At 42.0% G+C, this 21,859-nt stretch overlaps 1 protein-coding gene across 3 annotated transcripts in view; it reads right to left on the bottom strand.

The window, feature by feature from the left end:
- Positions 1 to 19,860: 19,860 nt before the first annotated feature.
- cdh31 (cadherin 31) overlaps positions 19,861 to 21,859 on the bottom strand; it is a 232,429-nt gene continuing 230,430 nt past the window's right edge. For all 3 annotated transcript variants that reach the window (XM_070898170.1, XM_070898171.1, XM_070898169.1), the window contains 2 exons: positions 21,044 to 21,184; positions 19,861 to 20,755 (listed from right to left, as the gene is read on the bottom strand). In XM_070898170.1, coding sequence (XP_070754271.1) covers positions 20,546 to 20,755; positions 21,044 to 21,184 — 351 coding nt within the window. In that variant the 3' untranslated portion in view covers positions 19,861 to 20,545. The remainder of the gene's footprint in view (positions 20,756 to 21,043; positions 21,185 to 21,859) is intronic.

Here is a 21,859-nt window from a genome sequence, read left to right as displayed (position 1 = left end):
AGGCACATTTCCCCTTTAAGATATCATTCAATGGCTGAGCAAGCTGTGTGAAGGAGTCAGTCCAATTTCTGTTAAAGTTACACAATCCCAAAAAGGACCTTAGTTCCTAAATAGTGGTGGGTTTTTTAGTAGCCCGAATGGCTGCAGTTCTATCATGAGTAAATTCTCCCTTTCCTTGTAAAATCTTTTGTCCCAGGTATACAACCTCTTCTTGGGATATTTGTGCTTTGTCGATGCTGGCTTTATGTCCTTTCAGCCGAAGGTGGTCCAGCAAAGCTCGTAAATCTTGTTCATGCTGTTCTTCCGTGTTTGAAGCTAGCAGGGTATCGTCTACATATTGGATGACTGTGGATGACAGGGGAGGTAATTCTCGCAAATGGCTTTGTAAAGCCATGTGGAATACCATAGGGCTGTTGTGGAAACCCTGCTGTAACTGGGTCCAAGTATACTGTTGGTCCTTGGACCGTGAAAGCAAACCACTGTCGAACCTCCGGTGCCAGAGGCACCGACCAAAATCCGTTGTCCATATCTATAACCGAGAAATATTTATGTTCCGGTTTGAGGGCATTAAAAATGGTGGAGGGATCTGCGACCAAAGGAGCTTTTTGATCAATACATTGGTTAGCTTTCCTATAATCGACAGTCAAATGCCAAGTTTCATTAGATTTCTGTACCGGCCATACATTGGAGGAGCTATGCGCTTTAATAAGCACCCCATGTTTCTCCAATTGCTGAATAACTGGTAAGATTCCCACGATGGCAGTTGGACTGATGGGATACTGTTTAGTGCATGGAGGCTTGGTCCCGGTAAATGCCGCAGGCTCCATCTGGAGTAATCGTTCTTATCTTTAGCCCATATTGGGTGTTCCTTCAATTCTTCTTTCTTCAAAGTTCTAATTGACCATGTCACCCGACCATCCTCGAAATGCAACGATGAATCTACTTGGCTTAGGATGTCCATTCCCAAAAGGGGTTGATCTACTGGGCCTATCCAGACCGGCGTGGTTAGTTCATGTGCCGCGGCCCTATAAGTACTGGTGTTGTCCTTTTAATTTCTTATTTTATGGCCCCCAACTCCATAGGGTATACGTGCCCTACCATCCAATGGCAAAGAGTCTCCATATTGTAGGGGTAGGCATGTTAATTCCGCCCCTGTGTCTAAAAGACAGTCCATCTTCTTATCGCCCATCCTCACAGTTATATATAGCCCATCTCCCCTCTATTGTATTAATGCGAGGAGGGGGGCCAGGGCGGGCTCTAATCGTTTTTTGCTATCCCAAGTAACTCTTTCTGTTGTTGTATTGTCAGTCACGTAAATGCTTCTATGAGGTCGTTATCTTGTGACAAGCCTGGTTTGTTGGCTGAATTGTATCCCTGGCTGCGTCCTCTTCCCCGGCCGTGACCTTGCTGTTTCACCCTGCATGTCTTGGCCCAGTGACCTTCTTTCCCACAATAATGCCATTTTCCGGGTAATTTTCCTAATGACTGTTTATCGGAATCCTGGGATTTCCATCCCATAGCCTGCACAGCTCAGACTTTAGCTCCCATATTCCTGTCTAATTGGTTACATCGATCCACCAACGCTGCAAAGGTAGTTCCTCTGCATTCCAAGTCTGGTAACACTACCTTAAGCATTTTGGACAGTTCTGGCTTTCGACCTGCCACGAAAGCTGCTTTCAGGGGTCCAAACTCTTGTTCATCCATTTCCTCATCCGTATTATTTATACCCGAATGTTCTAGCCACGTGCATCTAAACCGCTCGTCATACTCCAGGACCTCCTCTGTTCCTTTCTGTTGGCAGGCTGCAATTTTTCCCCAGTCTGTCTTAGCTGGATGAGCAAGATGCCAGAATTGGAGGACCACAGCTATCTCTGAGCATTGTAGGGCTGGAGGAGGTTACAAATATAGGTAGAAGCTATGGAAACAATGATGCAAATTTTAAATTAGAGGCATTGCTTAACTGGGAGCCAATGTAGGTTAGCAAGCATAAGGGTGATGGGTGAACGGGACTTGGTGTGAGTTAGGATTTAGGCAACAGTATTTTGGATGAGCGCAAGTTTATGGAGGGTAGAAAATAGGTGACCAGCCAGGAGTGTATGGTGAATATACAGAGCAACAATTATAATTGGACTCACTTTATTTAAATAGCATGACTTCGTCTTCATATAATAATTGGCACTTACTCACCAATAATCTGTTATGTCCTTGGATGCTCTAGTAATGACTCATGAGGCAATGTGTTGTACTTGAACTGTAGTGACCTTAGTCCTTTATTGATAACTCCAGGGTGAGGATCACACCTGGTGGCCTGCCTTTTATACTAGACCAGGCACACCTGTACAGGTAACCTACAAGTCTCCCACTGAGGTGCCCCCTGGTGGCACACCTTGTAATAGTACAAGCAGTAGCCATGTAGGATACATGACATCACTCTCCCCCAAGCCTTTAGTACAAATCGCCTCTGCATTGACTGTGCTCTGGGTTTCTCTATCTGGTTGACCCTTGGTGGGTCGTTTCAGTCTTGGCTGCATGGTTGGTGTTTCGTTGGCAGTAGAGTGCTGGTGGTGCTGTTTGTGTGTGTCCCTGACCACCCCATTCTCTGCCGCCGCTCCCCCCCCCACACCCACATATAGGTTATGCCGGAGGATCATTTAATTCATATACATTCATGTCCAAAAAACAAGTTTGCATTACATTTGTGGTTCAGTTGTGAGACAAGTACATTAGACTGGTGAGATATATTATCTATGCGTACTGGGGATCGGTAACCGGTGCCTAAGGATAAGCTAGTGCCAGAACTGTTGGATGGTATCCAGGCAGTCTGGTGGTGGCGCGGTGCCCAGTGCTGGCAGTGGGAACCGGGTTGGCTCAAGTTGCCTGTTCTCGGGGCTGTTGCCGTTGCTCCTAGTGTCAGGCAGGTTCACAGATGCCTGTGACCTCCCTGTCCTTTCTTTGTGCCCTGGGTCGCTGCTGCTCCCTGAGGAGCTGTTATCTAGCAGTACACAGGGGACTGCTGACTCGCTAGCTTGGGCGTTGTTTGGTTTGGGATCATGGCTGGTCCTGGTCCCTTTTGGAGAACTGTTGCGGGTGATCTTTCATTCCCGGGTCTGGCCCTGGTGGCGATGGTGTCTGGCACAGTTTGCTCTTTGAGGCTTGTGGCGGTTGGTGCCATCGGGTGCCTGAGAGGTGGAGCCAATCAGAGGCAGGGTATCCATACCGGTGCCTTCCTGAGATCGCTTGCTCTGCAGCTCGTGTATATTGGCCGATTGTGGCCACATTCCATGGTGCATAACTCTAGTCCCATGGACGCAGGCTACAGCGTTGGGTAGCTCGCTGGACCTGTGTGCTCCCGATGGGTGTTTGCCATTGGCAGTGTGCAGTTGAATTCCTACATCACACAACGTTTCATAACTTATTGTGAATAACCTGTAGCTCCGATTGTGATCGTGCGACTTTTCCTTACTTGTTGCAAGTACACAACTCTGATCATCAGTTACTCATTTTACCTCTAACTCACAGTTGCTATTACATCGCTTGAGTGTGTTGAACTGTCCCTTTAAGTGTGGTGCATTGCAGGCTTCCTTTAAGGCTTCTTAACCCCAATCCTCTTCTCTGTTTTGTGCCCCGTGTTGTTCCATCAGCGCTGCCTCTCGTGATCTGGCCGCCGCCATCTTTTTCATCAGCGCATCACCTCATGGTTTGTGCCCAATCTTTCCTCCATCCACGATGTCGACTGCGGTGATCCTCTTCTCCCCAGGTTCTGCCATGGAAACTAGGGAGTCGCCTTTGGATCCAATTTTCTTTCTCCGGAGTCCTGCCACTGGAGTCTGGAAGGTGCGCTCGGGTCATCCCAGCTGGATCATCTCCACGCAGTCATGCTGGGCGGTCTGTGCCTCAGGTGCTGTGCTGGTCTGCTCTCTGGTGCCGGATCCAACCTCAAGTGAGGGCTTGCTTTGCCTCTGAGCGCAGAGGACATTGATCGCTGGAGGAGTGAAGTCTTCCCACTTCCAATGGAACTTCTCCATCCACCTTCTTCCGAGTAGCGTTGGTCCATCACCTGCAACAACCCTCAGAGGTAACGTGTGCACCACCCCATCATGGAGTACCTTTACATCTGCACTACCAACGACTGGGATAAGTTCATCAGTGTAGGTGCGCAGCTTTGCCTGAACCGGGACCAACTTGGGTCGTTCAGCTCAATTGTCCCGTAGCCTCTCAAAGGCTTCTTGTTTCAATACTGACTGGCTCGCCCCCGTGTCCACTTCCATGAAGACTGGAAAGCCGTCTATCTCAACTTCTGTTATGTATTGTCCAGGTACATTAAATGTATAAGTACAATGGTACGCCACAGAGGGTGCTGTGGTAGGAGACCTGAAAGTACCTGCTAGACAGAGTATAAAAGCTGCCCACCACACCTGAGAGGCACTCTGGAGTTACACAATAAAGGACTAAGGTCACAGCAGTTACTACAACACCAGACCATGTGGAGTCAGTGATTAGAGTGCTACATACATCACAACTTCCATCCTCAACTTGGTGGTGCAGGTAAACATGCTATATACCTCGTCGTGGGGCTGAGCTGCCTCTCTGCCTATTGTTTCATAATCCGCGTTGGATTCATGGCCATCAGCAGACTCTTCATCAATACAGTGAGTCATATTTCTCTTACACATTCACTGGAGGTGGCCCTTTGTGCTGCAGCCTTTGCATACATAGTCTTTAAAACAGCACTGGTGAGCCCTGTGATTCCCTCCACAACACCAGCATGGGGCTACTCGGTTAGCCCCCCTCGGCGGACTCTGAGTTAAGGGACTCAGGGGGGCCTATTCTCTCTTCCTGGAGAAGGTTCGCATTCTACAGTTCAGCCTCTAAAAGGCGCCACTCTGTGCACAGTACTTGCCGAGTTTGAGTCCTGAGGATGAGTCATCTGCCTGGAATCTCAGATCGAGATCATGAATGCCTGGCTCACAGAGATGGCCTTCTGCAGTGTGACTGTGATATCCGCTGACAGTAGCTTATGAAGAAGGCCCTCCTGGCTGATTCCAATGACAAAAATGTCCCGCAACGCTTCGGTGAGGTGGTCGCCGAAATCACATCGTGCCGCCAGCCTCCTGAGGTCTGCAGCATATCTCGGGATTTCCTGGCCTTTGGGCCGTCGGTGGTGTAGAACCGGTATCTGGCTGTGAGGATGCTCTCTTGGGGCTTGAGTTGCTCATGGATCAGTGTTACAAGCTCCTCGTATGTCTTGGTTGTTGTCTTCACTGGTGCCAGCAAGTCCCTGACGAGGTCATAGACGGTGGGCCCGCAACTGGTTAACAGGATAGCTCTGCGCTTGCCAGCCAGTGTGGCCGGGTTGTCTCCTGCCAGGTCGTTTGCTATGAAGAAATGGTCGAGCCTCTCCACAAAGGCATCCCAAATCATCACCATCGGCGAACTGCTGCAACGTACCAAGGGTAGCCATTTTCGCGTGAAAGTCCGTAATCTCGTCGCCAATTGTTATGTCCTTGGATGTTCTGATAATGACTCCACGAGGCAATGTGTTGTACTTGAACTGTAGTGACCTTAGTCCTTTATTGATAACTCCAGAGTGAGGATCACACCTGGTGGCCTGCCTTTTATATTAGGCCAGGCACACCTGTACAGGTAACCTACAAGTCTCCCATTGTTGTGCCCTCTGGTGGCACACCTTATGATAGTACAACCAGTAGCCATGTTGGATACATGACATAATCTGCTCACCGATGCCCAGTTTGGCTTCTACCAGGACCACTCGGCTCCAGACCTCTTTACAGCCTTGGTCCAAACATGGACAACTGAGCTGAATTCCAGGGGTGAGGTGAGTGACTGCCCTTGACATCAAGGCAGCATTTGACTGAGTGCGGCATCAAGGGGGAAAACTCTCCACTGGCTGGAGTCATACCTAGCACAAAGGAAGATGGTTGTGGTTGTTGGAGGTCAATCATCACAACCCCATGAGATCACTGCAGGAGTTCCTCAGGGCAGTGTCCTAGGCCCAACCATCTTCAGCTGCTTCATCAATGACCTTCCCTCCATCATAAGGTGAGAAGTGGGGATGATTGCATAGTGTTCAGTTCCATTTGCAACTCCTCAGAAAATGAAGCAGTCCATACCTGCATGCAGCAAGACCTGGATGACATTCAGGCTTTGGCTAATAAGTGGTAAGTAACATTCACCCCACACAAGTAGCAGGCAATGACCATCTCCAACAAGCGAGAGTCTAACCACCTCCCTTTGATATTCAACAGCATTACCATCGCCGAATCCCCCACCATTAACATCCTTGGGGTTACCATTGACCAGAAACTTAATTGGGCCAGCCACATAAATACTATGGCAACAAGTGCAGGTGAGAGGCTGGGTATTCTGGGGCGAATGTCGCACCTCCTGACTCCCCAAAGCCTTTCCACCATCTACAAGGCACAAGTCAGGAGTGTGATGGAATACTCGCCACTTGCGCGTGACCTCTACCACCTAGAAGGACAAGGGCAGCAGGCGCATGGGAGCACCATCACCTGCAAGTTCCCCTCCAAGTTACACATCATCCTGACCTGGAAATTATATCGCCATTCCTCCATTGTTGCTGGGTCAAAATCCTGGAACTTACTCCCTAACAGCACTGTGGGAGTACCTTCACCACAAGGACTGCAGAGGTTCAAGAAAGCGGATCACCACCACATCATCTCAAGGTCAATTAGGAATGGGCAATAAATGCTGGCCTTGCCAGTGATGCCCACATTCCGGAACAAATTAAAAAAAAAAAATGAGGATTGCAGGTGAAGGATGACAAAAGCACTTATCACTCATCTTTGGATGAGGAGAACATTGAAGATGTAGAACTTTTAAAGGTTCTTGGACAAGACACCAATAGGCAGCAGTTAGTATGGTTTGTGCAATGGATCAGATTTATTAAGCTTGCAACAATAGTACACTTAACAAAAAGTGATAATTGAACGAAAGCTCATAGGCCCATGTTTCTGGAAACTTCCGGACAAAATCCATCTTAAATCTGTTTGTTGCTATTCCAACAATTTCTGTGCAAAGGTATCCTTTGAGTATCGATGTTTTAACCAATTTCTTATCAAAGGTTCATTTGGCAGTGTCCATATATGGTCTTTAACAAAATCATCTTGTTTAATTGGTTCTAGTGGTCAAAATACTATTGTCACTCAAACCAGTGTTAGTATCTTGACCACTCCTGCCTCCAGTATTTTTCCATCAAGCCTACTTTGTCCACGTTATCTTGTTTACAGATTCCGTCATCTCCTCGGAAGTCACCTTATTTATGCTACTGTGTTCTAACTATTAGATTTGATAAATACCGACTCCAATTTCTACTATAATAATGTGACCTTGGCTCGCAGCTTGTGTTAGTTTGTTATTTGAACCTAGTCAAAAGTGAGTTCTGTGTAGATTCGAGGAGCTTCTAACATTTCCATGCCCACAGAGAATCATGGGTGAGATTAGTTTGGTCAATGACTACAAATTGAATATATATATGAATCTCTATTACTAGTCTTTCGTACAAGCCCCACCTCGAGGATGAAACGTTTTAAACATTGATTCTTCGACTACCTTAATCTAAATTATGCACAATTATTGATTTCTTGTTTTGGGCATTGTTAGCAGGGAGATTCTAAAATGAAGATTTCCTCCTTCTTATAGTCCATTCCTTTGAGGGTGAGGAGCAACCTCGAACCCCTTACTCAAATTCAATTCACTGTTCCGGTGTTCAAATTCTGCCCCGCCTGGGATATCCTCTGTTTCATGAGTTCTTTCCTGATCCTACCCCACCTGGGGTCTCCTCTACATTGCTTAATTGAGGCAGAGGAATTCTTTCCGACTCCTCATCATGATATTGGCTAGCCCTCTTAATATGGATCAGCAGTGTATCCAATTCACTACCTCCGATATCCATATGCTTCATGACACTAACTTTGTCCTTTCTGAATTAAGGTATGATTTTGGCTTATGCATTAAGCTCTTGCGACATGGAGTGTATATATCAAATACACTATGATTACAAGTTGGAGAACTACCAGAGCATGTGAAATAATACGAAGGTAAGGGTATGCTGAAATATCGTGCAGCTTATACTTAAGTATCTCATTAATTGTTGGTTTCACTTAAACACAGGCTTTGAGACAGGTCCTGTTAGATCCATTATGCATGGTACAGGAGGCAGCACTAAAACCACCTCATACTGGATTCGTACTGGCTTTCCCATGCTCTGTTACCTACAAAACACAATTAGTAATCACAGTTAAATTCAGTGTCACGATCATTTCAAGCGACACTACAGTTTAACATCTAATCAATAAGTCATGGATTTAAAAGATTCTCTAGATCTCACCTTTACTCATATCCATCTTGTGAATAATTCTTACTAAATTTATTTCTCCCTAGCTTCGAATTGTCCCAATCTAAAATCCATGTAACTCCCCACCTTCAGCTTCAATTTCAATCCCTCTAACAAGTACCAGTGTATTTAACTCTATCCTGATTGTTTCATTAATTAGGGAGTTTCTTGATACAATATGTGTCAGTGCTTTAAAAGCTACATCAGTCTCCTGAGCCACATTAACCATTTCATGTCTTGCTGTTGTCAAGTAACTGCGCATGTCTGAGACCCGTTCTTCAGTGCAAATTCACCGTGCATTTCCGCATGCTAATTGCTTCATATACTACAAATCATGTCTGCACTCTTACACCGGTATCTCGATGCCATCCGACACATGCCATCTTGGGCTTTCAGGTGATCTTATCAAAAGTTTGTAGTCATCTGCAGATCTTTGCTCATCTTCCACTGCATGTTTCCGATATCTTGGGTAGTGGCTAGGCGAGCAGTTTTCTTAAAAGGTACATAGGCAATGACACAAATGTCTCCAAGAGAAAGCTAATGGTTTACTACTCTTAACTACACTTTGCTGACTTTCTTTAGAATGTTAGGAAAATTCAATTCTCCTGTTTCTATCTCATACCCTCATTCACTTCCTGACTCCATTTTACACATCCCATTAATTACCGTTCATATCTCATTCCTGATACCTGGAGGAGCTTTACTGTCCAAAATTATTAAAAAGGTAGAAAACATAGATCAAATGCTCTAACTTGATCCCAGTCATTAACACATTTTTTTAAAATTTGTTATAATTTGTTACATTTTATTTTCCTTCTGGCATGTGGGAAAACATTCACTTACAATTAAGAAACTGAAATTAATAATATCCAATATCTTTAAAATTTCATTTTGTTTGGTGAACCACAAAAAAATAGCGGTCAGTGGAAAGGAGTTGCAGGTTTGCAAGAAGGCAGAGCAAAACATGACCTCATTACTTTTTTTTTTTAAAAACCTTTCCCGATATGAAAGACAAGTGCTCGCAATTCATTTACAACATTAATTTACAAGGCTACTTCCATATCTTATCGCGATTTCCCCACCTCGAGCACGTCTATTTCTCATCAGAGAAAACGGCATTTTATGTTGTTTCTAAACATTTTAGTATTATTTTCAAACTGTCCAGTATCATCCATTTTAAAAAGGTTTCCAAACCCAAGATTTTCCAATACAACCAAAATGTCCAACAAGGATCAAATATCTCAAAATTTTAATTCAAAAACTGCCAATCTTTTTATTTAAATCTTTTTTTTTTTTTTTAAACTGAACTAGAAGCTTTCATGTTTTTAAAAATAAAATTTTCCAAATAACAACTTTTATTTTTCCTAGCAAAAATCATCATCAACATAGGATGTCTTTATTATTATTTTTTTCAATGTGAATGTCTCATATCCGGAACTAGAGACATTCACACTTTGAAATAACCAGAATTTCACCATGGCCACAATTAATTATTAAGGTTAATTAACCTATCAAATTCAGACTAACATCTTATTAACTAAACACAATACAGAGCAGATAAAATAAAACACAGTAAGTTACGTCATTTTTCATATTCTTCTTTCTTCAGATGCCTTTTCAGATTAGTGTAAAAATACTGAATATAACTGGAGAAACATTATTTTTTGTATTTAACAAACATCACATAAATTCTACATAAAAGGAAAAAGAGAGGGGGCTTCCCTTAGCTTGTAGCACTGAGAGCTTCATGCAGGTTTTAAAAAAAAAAAGGCATTTAGTATCTTTCAACCTAATGTAATCAATGATTTTTTTCTTTTGACAAGTAAGTGAGCGTCTCAGAATTTTTTCAGCTTGCAATAACCAAATTGAAAAGACAGCGCTTTATGATTCAAATTGATTTAATACAAGACCACGCATTTTTAATTTAAACTATACAAGACAATTGCATTTTTTTTACTGTAATCCAATTAAAAGGTCCAATCATTTTTTTTTAGTAACTGTAGCTTCAAGCTGTTAAACAAACTGTCTTTCATAGCTCAGTAAATCATAATCAAAATAAATCCGCACCTGTGTTTCTAACTTAAAATCTAATTCAATTCTAGGTATACAATGAACATTTTAACACTCAATTTATTCATACTTTCGTAACATTCCCAGATCCAGTGCAACATTATAAAGGGTTAAAAAAAACTTTCAGCTCTCTGTCCAAATAGGTAAGCAGAGTTAAAACAAATATACAGCCAGCCATTTTTCTTTTAAAAGACAGGCTTTCAGACAAATAAAAAATTCTTTAACTCCCCAAACATTCAGTCAGGAAAATTCCACACAAACACACACACTTTCATACAAACTGTAAACTTTTAAGCAACATCCTTTCACTCAATAAATGTTGTGTCTTTTTTCACTCGGCAGCTTAAGTGTCGGTTTTAATTTTAAGCTTCTCTTTGATCTTTTTGCCTCTGCAGCTCCCACTATGCTTCTTGGAAGAGGTTTCCCCCGCTTGTCTTCATAGGCTTGGGTGCTAACTCTGACACTCACAGGGCCTGCCCTTTATTATTGTTGAGGGACACTCCGGGGTCTCCCCAACCCTTCTGCTGGCCGTGCTGATATGTCCTTTCTAGCAGTGTGTCCCAGTCTTTCATTGCTCCTCTGTCCGCTGAATCATATGATCTGGCGGTATCGGCAGCTATAACTTGCTTTCCTTTTAGGTCTTCCACCTCCAGCTCTTGCTGTTTCTTTAAGTCCTCTACCTCCTGACTATATTTTTCGTTTAGCTCTTCTATCACTTTACTTTGTTTCTTATGGTATTCATCACTTTCAACTTTTTTTTAGACTCACATGTTTTTGAATAAGGTTCATCACTTCTTCAAAAGGGACTCGCTCTCCTTTGGTTACACATTTCGTCAATAATATCTGTACTTCACCCTCACAGGCACCTTTGTCTAATTTACTCTTAAACGTGTTAACCAAACCCTCATTAGCCATTTTCTTAACAGATTTCGAACATCAATAACTATCTGCATGCAATTCATAAGCACTCCCCACTTCTCCTTGGGTTAATCCCTCTTCAAGTGTGGCAATTTGATCAGGAGGCCACTCTCAAAGTCTAACTGACTACACAATACTGACTGCTTTGTCTTTGTTCCATCTGGGGTGCCAGTCTGTAGAACTTTTAAAGGTTCTTGGACAAGACACCAATAGGCAGCAGTTAGTATGGTTTATGCAATGGATCAGATTTATTAAGCTTAAACAATAGTACACTTAACAAAAAGTGATCATTGAACGAAAGCTCGCAGGCCCAGGTCTCTGGAAAGTTCCGGACACAGATCGATGTCGTCTTAAAACTGTTCGTTGCTATTCCAGCAGTTTCTTTGCAAAGGTATTCTTTGAGTATCGATGTTCTAACCAATTTCTTATCCAAAGTTTGTTTGGCCAATGTCCATGTATGGTCTTTAACAAAATCACCTTGGTTCTAGTGATCAAAATACCATTGTCACTCAAACCAGTGTTAGTAGCTTGGCCACTCCTGCCTCCAGTAATTTTTCATCAAGCCTACTTTATCCATGTTATCTTGTTTACAGATTCCGTCATCTCCTCGGAATTCGCCTTATTTATGCTACTGTGTTCTAACTGTTAGGTTTGATAAAACCGACTCCAATTTCTACTTTGTTATTATATTGGCCCAGAAATCCCTGTTTCTTCTTCCCACGGGCATTCAACTAAAAGCAAGAGAAAAAAGATGCGTACTTACCTTTTGGCTGAATGCCTGCCAGAGATCCCGGACTTGAGGCCTCCTCTTCTTGCGCAACGGAGCACGTTCAAGTTGGGATGTCCGCAGGAGTCACGTGGGCCTGGACACCCAATCAAGGTAAAGTATTTTCTCATTCATAGTAATAGGAGTTTCGTAAATCCGAAACACCCCCAAACACCCAAACACTACATAAAATATTTTTAAAAACACCACACATAAATACACTATAGAAATTAAAGTTGATAGAAATGTTTTTAAAAAGAAAAAAAATTTGCCGATTTTTAAAACAAGTTTTAATTATGGTTAAAAATAAATGTAACATAGTGGGTAGGGTTTATAAAAATGTGTTTTTAAAATTTAATTAAATTATATTTTTGTATGTTTTTAAACTCACGCCTGTAAAAGTAGGCTATGCGCAAGAGTTTTGAGGACATTTGCTGGGCAAGATATGCATAAATCCCGCAATCTTGCCCTGGCAAATGTCCTCGCTCCCAAGATATGGAGGATCTGTCAAGCCAGAAACTTGACAGATCGGACAAGCCAGTTTTCAGTGCATGCGCATTGCGTAGAAACTTCGTACGGACCCGGGGAGGTCGCGATTTCTGGGCCAATAATGTGACATTCGGAGCGTATATGGAACAGCTAGAAATGCTTTTCACCGCAAATAGTAACGTCGAAGTCTCCGATGATGAAAATCATAACCAGATGGTTTTAAAAAGGAAATGGGCTATTTTCTTGACTGGAGCAGGCCCTGAGGTGTATGAAACCCTGAAAAATGTGCTTGTTCCTGTCAAGCCGAAGGACACATCCCTGACAGAGATTCTCAGCACTTCAGTCTTGAGCCTCTGGAAATTGCTGAAAGTTATCATTTTGGAATACAAGACCACTTAATTGATAAGGGTATCAGTGAGTACATTGTAGCTTTAAAAAAAGCTATCCATTCAGTCATTTCGGAAACTTTCAGGGTCGAGCATTGCATGACCGCTTTGTGGGATGAAAAATGAAGCAATCAGAAGGAAGTTGTTGACAATACCTAACTTGACTTTTGATTTAGCTTGTCAGACAGCTATGTTGATGGATATGGCCGACCAATACTCCCAAGAATTTCATGCCATTTCCAGTTGACAGCCATCTGAGGTGAATCACCTACAGGTTAAAAGTGAAAGGCAGTTGGGCCCCAAGGCTTGAGCAACTGACAATGACAACAGAGCATTGAAGTCGTGCTATTGGTGCCTGTGACAAAACATTGCTCAAACCTGTCCATATGTGAAGGCAGAGTGTTTCTTCTGCAAGAAAACTGGGCAACTTGCGAAGGCATGCCGACTGAAGGGCAAACCACCTTTTAATGCTAGAAATCACCAGAGTCTACATGACATTGAAGAGAAGCAACAGGATGAGGAGGCTCTGGAGATACACATCATCAGGAGCACAAGGGTACCTCACAATGATTCGCGAAGTATCGTCATCCAAGTAGACATTGCAGGAACCAGGATACCCATGGAAATCAACACTGGTGCATCCATGAGTGTAGTACCAGAATCGCTATATCTCGACAAGTTGCGTGATTTTCCACTGGAAAAGTCAAAGATAGAGCTGTGGGGCTACTCAGGAGAGCACATCTGTGTGGTAGGACGTATCACCGTACTGGTGAAATACAAGGATCAGTTTCAGAGCTTGCCTCTCTTAATAGTGGCAGGAGACAAGCTTGCCTTAACAGGTAGAAATTGGTTGAAATCACTGAAGCTGGATTGGAATGAGACTTTTGGTTGAAATGAGATTGGCATCGGAGGATGATGTCATCAAACAGTATCTAAAAGGTGTTCTGCGAAACAGGCAGTCCAATCCAAGACTTCAAAGTGAGTGCCAGAGTACAATAGGATGCCAGACCAGTTTACTGCAAGCCACATCCTGTACCATATACACTCGAGAAAGTTGAGCAAGAACTCAAGACTAGAAACTGAGAACATTATCTCTAAAATAGATCTAAGTAATTGGGCTACATCCATTGTTGTTATACCTAAGCCAGACAGCAAGGCTGATGCTACGTCCAGGTTGCCATCCCCAACACAAGTTACTCCCAATAGAGAATAAGTGTTCAATTTTGCATACATTGATGAACTGCCAGTCACAGCTGAAGAGATTGGTAGAGCAAACAAGCGTGACCCAGTTATGTCAAAGGTGTATTATTACATAGCAAATGGCTGGCCAAATCAGGTATCAGAGAAGGATATTCATCCATACTTGGTTCATAGAATCTTTATCCACTGATAATTCATTCCTATCATGTGGAGTGCAAGAGTAGTTATCCCAAATATATTCAGGTCCAAATTATTAGATCTTAATGACCAGCGCCTGGGAATGTACTTGACCAGAGTTATGCACAGTTACTTATGGTAGCCAGGTTTAGATAAAAGATAGAGTACATAGTTAATCAGTGTACAACATGTCAATCGGTAAGCAAGAAACCACCAACAGTGCCATTACAGCCATGGAAATTACCTCACAGTACATGACACATGTAGATTTTGCGGAGCTAGAAGGACAGCAATTGTTCATTGTGATTGATATTCATTCGAAGTGGGTAGAAGTGTTTCTGATGTGGAAAACAAGTAAAACACTAGACAATGAGAAGATCGTTTTCTTCATATGGCCTTCCAGAAAAAAATTGTCTGATAGGCCACAATTTTGTTCAGAAGAATTTGCAGTTCATGAGCAGAAATGGTGAGAAACATACCAAAGTTCCATCGTACCATCCTGATTTAAAATGGTGCAGCAGAGTGCATAGTACAAATTGTAAAATGTGCTCTCATCAAAGCAAATGTTGGATCCAAATCCAAAAGAAACAGTAGTTGTCGTTTGATCACAAACTATCAAATTTTCTAATGACTTATGGTAATACTCATACAACTACTGGTAGAACACCAGCAGAGTGGTTTCTCAAATGACAGCCACGAACAAGGTTCGCATTGTTAAAGCCGAACCTGGCACAGTCAGTAAAAGAGAAACAATCAAGACAGAAAGAGAATCATGATAGAGGTAGAGTGAGAGAGAGAAAGAAGTGTGAAATTGATTCAGAAGGTTAGAGTGAAGAACCATCACCATAAATGGTTAAAGTGGTTACCAGGAAGAGTAGTGAAGTATGTAGTCCGCACAGATGTTTGGTCAAGATGTTTGATCATGGAAAGGTTGGGTTTGTTCACCTTGATCATATTTTACCTACAGATGTGGAAGGAGTTGAAAGCTGGATTGTTTCTGATGGGTCAAATAGTCATGTTACAAGTAGAGTACCAGTAGCAAATCCTACATCTAGTACTAGAAACAAGTCCAAGAGAAAGTCAGAATTTAAGTCTGAGTTCGTCAGGCAGACAAACAATCTGAAGTTCTAGAGAGTTCAAATGTAGATCAAGGAGAAAGATACTCTTAGACTCATTCTAGGCTGAGCCTTAAGTTTGACACCAAGTTTGGAAAGTTGAGTTCGAGAGCAAAGGTATCCTGTTCCAGATAGAAAACCAGTGGTTAAGTTTGCTTTGTAAATATGGCAAAATAAGTCCATATCTTTTGTTATGTATAACCATGCAAGTTATGTATGATGATTATTACTACTTCATTAAAAGGAGGGAGAAGTGCAATATAGAGCTCCACTAGTGGACTACTGTGGTAATGCAACTACTGCTGTTAATACAATAAAAAGTCACATGATGTATTGGAGCCATCTTGTATATTCTGTGTTAGTGATGTCGTAACGAATATATCACAGCGTACAGATCCTGTACTTGCCTCAGATAAGGACTAAACTCACCAGAAAAAAAATTGCGCATGTCCATTCCAGTGCAAATGCCCTTTTAATGGCATGATAAGTCTTAATTACTGTATAGAACCCATTTGGCACTGAAAGTTTACTTTTACAAGTGTGGAGTCTCATTCTTTCAACTTTTAATTATTGTTGGAGATTTTTAAAAACTTTTTAAAACTAAAATCTTTAACTTTCTCATCTCTCTCTTATCCAATCTTTCTTTCCCTCACGGTTTCACTTTCTGTACCCGATTTGACATTGAATTCATTATTATAACTGACACTTCCTGGTTCAGACTCTGTGCTGCTCATTACTGATTCTTCAATCTGATTGGTTAAGGAGGTACACAGTTGCTTTCCCAATTCACACAGGTCCCAGATTCCCTGGAGAGGGCGCTGCACTGTTTGGTTGACCAGGAACTTGCCATGCAAAGGCTCGTAGAAAGTCCATCAGCAAGTGCAAGTCTGGCAAACGGCTAGTGCCACTCAGCAGAATTTGACCCAATAAATAACTCACGTCAAGTCAATTTAGGATCAGTGACCCCAGTTCTTGTGACAGAAAAAAAAAAACTTGTATTTAAATACACTCCTTTCACAACCATAGGATATCCCAAAGCACCTCGCACCCAATGAAATACCATTGAACTGTAGTCACTGTTGTAACATTAGGAAACACAGCAGACAAGTCCCACAAACAGCAATGAGATTAATAGCCAGAGAACCTGTTTTAATGATGTTGGTTGAGGGATAAATGTTGGCCAAGACACCAGAACACCCAAATGGTGCCAATGCAATCTTTTACAGCCACCTCAGAGAGCAGACAGGGCTTCATTTTCCATCTCAGTATACTATAGTACTCCCCCAATATGGCAATGAAGCATCAGCCTGGATCAGTGGTGGGCAAAATTCGACCCGTGCGCTGTATCCGACAAGTCATTCTATCTGGCCCGCTGGATAGGACAGAAATAGAAAGCGAGCCAGAGCTCAAGCTGGACATTAGTCTATCCACTTTCACTTCTTGTGGGTCAGAGATGCACCCGAATTACAGCCAGTGAACACACGAATACTTCATTCCATTTTTTCAATTCGCAAAGGCAATTCTCCCTGGCCCGATCTTAAAAGAATTTGTTCTGTGAATCTGGGATCCAACGGCAGCTGTCCATATCCAGATTGCACTGTGTGCTCGAATATGCTCTATTCATTTTAGAGTCGAGTCATAGCTGCTAATCTCGATTACTTTTTTTTCCCTCTCCTGGCACCCAGAGTAAGACGACAAGGGGGTTCTCATCGCTATCCGAGACATGGAAGTGGCTCCCGGAGCACAAGGACTTATAGGTAATGGCATGTGATTGTAGCTCAGGCCTTCCAAAGCCTCAACTCTCATACTCGGCACACTAAAACGAGAACATCTCTTGCATCAGAGGCCCCGCAGACTCGAGCCGCTCTGCCAGTCAGGTAGACTTTCAGTACAACATATAATCGATTGATCATTTCATTCATTTAGTAATGCAAGATTTTACTAGTTTACACTGTTATTTAAAATAGTATCTGACTACTATCTGAATTTATGTTTATAAATTAGGAGGGTAGTATTGGGAGAGTAGAAGTGGCAGTGATGATCAACAATATGAACATGGACCATTTCAAATTTACCAATTTAACACATTGCTCTCGCCGATGACGGTTGGTAGGATTATTAATTCTTGCACAATTATTTACTTGTTTTATTATCCCACTTAATTAGCACAGTGGAGGCATAACTAAATGGACCCGGTTATATTGGACATTGCATTCACGGTTTTTAATTTTAATGGTAGCTGTCAACACAATTCATTGCACGCATGTGGCAATGTTCCCTCCAATTTTTCTGCCCCATGCGCAGTTCCTTTAAATTTGCTGTGCGGCCGCGCACACTTCCAGCGGCAGGAGCTGGTGAGCAGTCTGCGCGGGACCTCGTGATTGGTGCACGGTTGCACATCTTATGGGGAACATTGGGGTGTGGGGTCCTCAACAGCGCAGCAAAACTTGTTAAGTGGCCCTCCAGCCCAAACAATTGTCCACTGGCTTAGATTAGATGCTCAAGTCTCTGGAGTGGGACTTGCACCTACAACCTTCTGACCAAGAGGCAAGAGTGCTGCCAGTTGAGCCAAGGCTGACCAACTCAAAAGCCCATAGACACATATCTGTTACAGTAGAGCCATGTTAAGAAAACTATTCCAACAGTAACTTTTACCACCACTACAGAAGGCAGTGACTGATGTTAGAGTATGGTTCCATTGGTATTAACAGCACAAGCAGTCATTTACATGAGCCTAGAAGTGTAGACAGGCTACACAAAGCTATTTTACTGAAATCCTGTACACATGGTGACCTATACATAGACACATGAGGAACAGGACCATGAAAAATAACATGATGAAAATAAAGTTTTTAAAAAAATAGATAGGAAGGCATTAAAAAGGCAGATAATTTATTTTTAATTCAGTGCTGGAGAAAATAACTCCTTAAAATTATAAAAGCACATGACGATGCTCTGTATATATACAGAGCAAGATCAGAGATAATCTGCAGAAACAAAGCTAATCTGTTATGAATATTTATTTAAAAAACACACACATACCTCACTAGAACAGTAGTTAAAGGCAGAACAAATCATCAATTGAAATGGCCACATTTAAAAAACTAATATCCAAATGACATCCTAATACAATAGAAGGTTTACAGTGAAGTTCAAAGGCACAAAATAAGGCAAAAGGCACTAGCTTTGGTTATCAGGAATTATTTTCCTTAGAATACTAGACCATGCTCAATCTAAAAAGTGAAAAAGGTAGAAAAACTAGCAGTGACATTTTTGACCTAACTTTTTCACCAGCATCGAAGTCATCTGAAGTGTGACAAAAACTCCAAACGATCTAAATTTCTGCATTGCAATTCACACCATACAAATTATATTCTGAACTAAAACAGAATTTAGCAAAAATGATAAAATTCTATAGTAAAGAAAAATAACAGTTAATGAAAAAGAGCACTGTGCCAAGAGTTCGATCATGAACAAATGGTTTAGTCTTCCAGGATGGCAAGTTAACATGCAGAGCCCACAAAGAGCTTCACTGCACGTCAGTGTGAAGTGCAAGCCTAAACCTAAATCCAAACAGCTCAACATTGGGGGGGTGAGAGAAAAAAAAGAGAAGAGGATCAGAATTGCATTTAAAGTGTAAATAAAATGAGATGTTTGCCTCCATACATACACAGGCCTATTTTATATTCCTACCAAAAATCCTCACGTGCATTGAAGACTTAGTTTAAGGTGGGAATGGGGATTTGAGGGGGAGGCGGGGGGAGACAGAAGAAAGTGGGTGAAAGAAGAGATGATGCAAATGATCTACAACAACCAGGAGTTGGCATGCAGTCTGATACATGCCAGTCTAAGCCTGGGTGGGGGCTATATGCATTCAGTCTGCATCAGAATCTCTAGTGCAGACTTCTTGCTCACACAAGAGTCTCTTTCAGTTAGGAGATTCTAAAATTTGGAGAACCTAAATTTTGGATTCTCAAATGCTGTTCCAAATATATCCCATCTCCTCTCCATTGTATATAATGCTGGAGATACAACCTGAGAATTTGGATTACAGTACCAATCTAATAGACAATGACATTTACAACTACAGATTGGTAACACGAGCCATATAAAACACATTTGTGCTTAAATGTGCATCTACTGCAACAGTTTCCAATCAATATAAAACTGTACAGTAGTTAAACTACCTTCTTACACAAAACGTAGGGCTTCAACTCAGGCAAGCAACTCAAAGGCTACTTGTCAATCATAAGACCAGGCTTCAAACCCTTGATATAAAATAAAAATTTAATTTTTTTTGGATTTTATTTTTGACTACCTATGGCATTAGCACAGAGGGTAAAAAATACCTGTTTTTTAAAAAAAAAAAAAGTTTGGCTTTTCTTAAAAGCTCCTAAATGAACATTTCCTGAGAATGCATGTGCTATCAACTTAAAGTAATTTTGGCCGGTAGCTGTGATCATTTGATTACACATTTAAAAGCAGTACACACACACACGATATGTCCAAACTCTGAACATGGCTGAAATTAATTAAGGATTTCAATTGAATATTAGATTTGTAAGTCATTCAAAAGCAAATATATAAAACTAAAACACTACTTTATAATGTATTATAGCATTCCTAAATTCTTCACATTAATTCTCTTATTCAAAGAAAAAAATGCTGCAAAATAAGATTATTTCAGTAGTAGGATGCTAGAACAGGAAGAGTTTACTAGGAATATATCAAATTGAATAACCTTTGGCTCATTTACACTTTGGAAAAATTCAAATGAATGAGTCGTGGACTAGTGGAAATAAAGCTCTCCAGGCAATAGACCATGCTGACTAGCTCAGAATTCATCTAAACTTTAGTGGCAATTTAGTAACTTGCTTCCAAGCTACAATGCAAGATCAGTTGGAATGTAATTTCAGTTTGCCCCACTCTACCACCAAGTAGAGCCATGAACCCATTCACCTGTATGTGCTCCACTCATTGCTTTTAATCATTTATAGTGGTTAAAAAAAAAAGCAAGTCTCTAAAATGGCTGTGCAATGGCATGGTCTCATTCTTCTCCACCGCCATACATCTCAGCAAGTTTCCTGAAGCGTGGACCCCAGTTGTTCAAGTGGTCATAGTCCTGGTCTACATCGGAGTTATTGGACGAGTTCACTGAGCTCAAAGATTCTGCCTCTGAACCGCCACCTTCATAATCAAATACCAAAAGGGAGTCATAAGGAGGAGCAGTTGGATCATTATCAGCCGTCTTCAGGTTCTGTGATGGAGATAAAACAACGTGAAATTAAGTACAAATTGAATTACTGCATAAAAAATATTTCTGATCATAAAGTTTGCAGCCCTGGTTAGAGTTAAGGTGATGGGCAGCTGACTAACAAAACTCTTAATTCAGGTCATTGTACTTTGCTTCCAATTTCCAGACCTATTTTCCACATATAGGTTGTGCTGTATCAATAGGCACAAACTGAGCTTGAACATTTTAGAAACTGCTGTCCATTTCCATTTTTCCAGACTTGGGCTATCTGAATAATGGTTGGTGCCTTACCTCATCAATGAAGTTGCCAATCTCATCTGGGTTTGCAGGGCGGGGCCGATACTGTGGTGCCAAGAGTATTGGAGCCACATCATTACGAACAACCTCAGGTCTTGCATCTAGGCCTCTGTGCAGTTGGCTGAGATCATAATCCTGTTAAACAAGTGGAATGTGGTTACATCACGATATTAGAGTGGAGATATTTTTGAACATGGTCTATTTAAAGTAGGAATAATGCATTGTGGGGATGTTTTTCATCTGCCTGCAGTAAACGGGCGGGCCATGCGTGCCAACAGCCTAGAGGGTGTGGGACCTATATAACTGGCAGTGGGCAAGCTACCAGCTACCTAATTTGGAAGTGAGAAATAGAGTGGTGTGGCCGCTTATCTAGGGCCTGTAGCAGCAGCTCAAAAGGAGAAGTGTATTTTCGGCTGGAACAGAAAGTAGTAACAGGTGTGCGCAGAACCTATAGCGGTGACTATACAAGCTTTCAAATCCATTAAAGGTGGAAAACCAACACACAACTGCCAGAATAATGTCTCCAAAAGCTCCATCCAGGTTTACCTGCAATAGCTGAAGATCCCTTTAAATATCACTGGAAAAGGCTGGTAACTGACCTGTACCGTCCATAATTGGTGGGCGGCAATAGGAACTAGTGATAGCCAAGTGGGAAGACCCAAAAGTGGCATCAGGGGTCTAAATCACATCACATCACTTGACCACTATTTGCAAGTAATCACGAGGAGCCGGATTGTTTCGGGTCGGAGCTTTGGCTACCAGGATTCAAGTTAGTCTAAAAATCAGAACGGACGTCAAAGCAGTTGTAAA

The sequence above is a fragment of the Pristiophorus japonicus genome, chromosome 13, assembly GCF_044704955.1.
Source record: "Pristiophorus japonicus isolate sPriJap1 chromosome 13, sPriJap1.hap1, whole genome shotgun sequence".
Taxonomy (NCBI): Eukaryota; Metazoa; Chordata; class Chondrichthyes; family Pristiophoridae; genus Pristiophorus; species Pristiophorus japonicus.
Note: the sequence above shows the minus strand (reverse complement) of the source record. Positions and strands in the feature narration are given on the sequence as shown.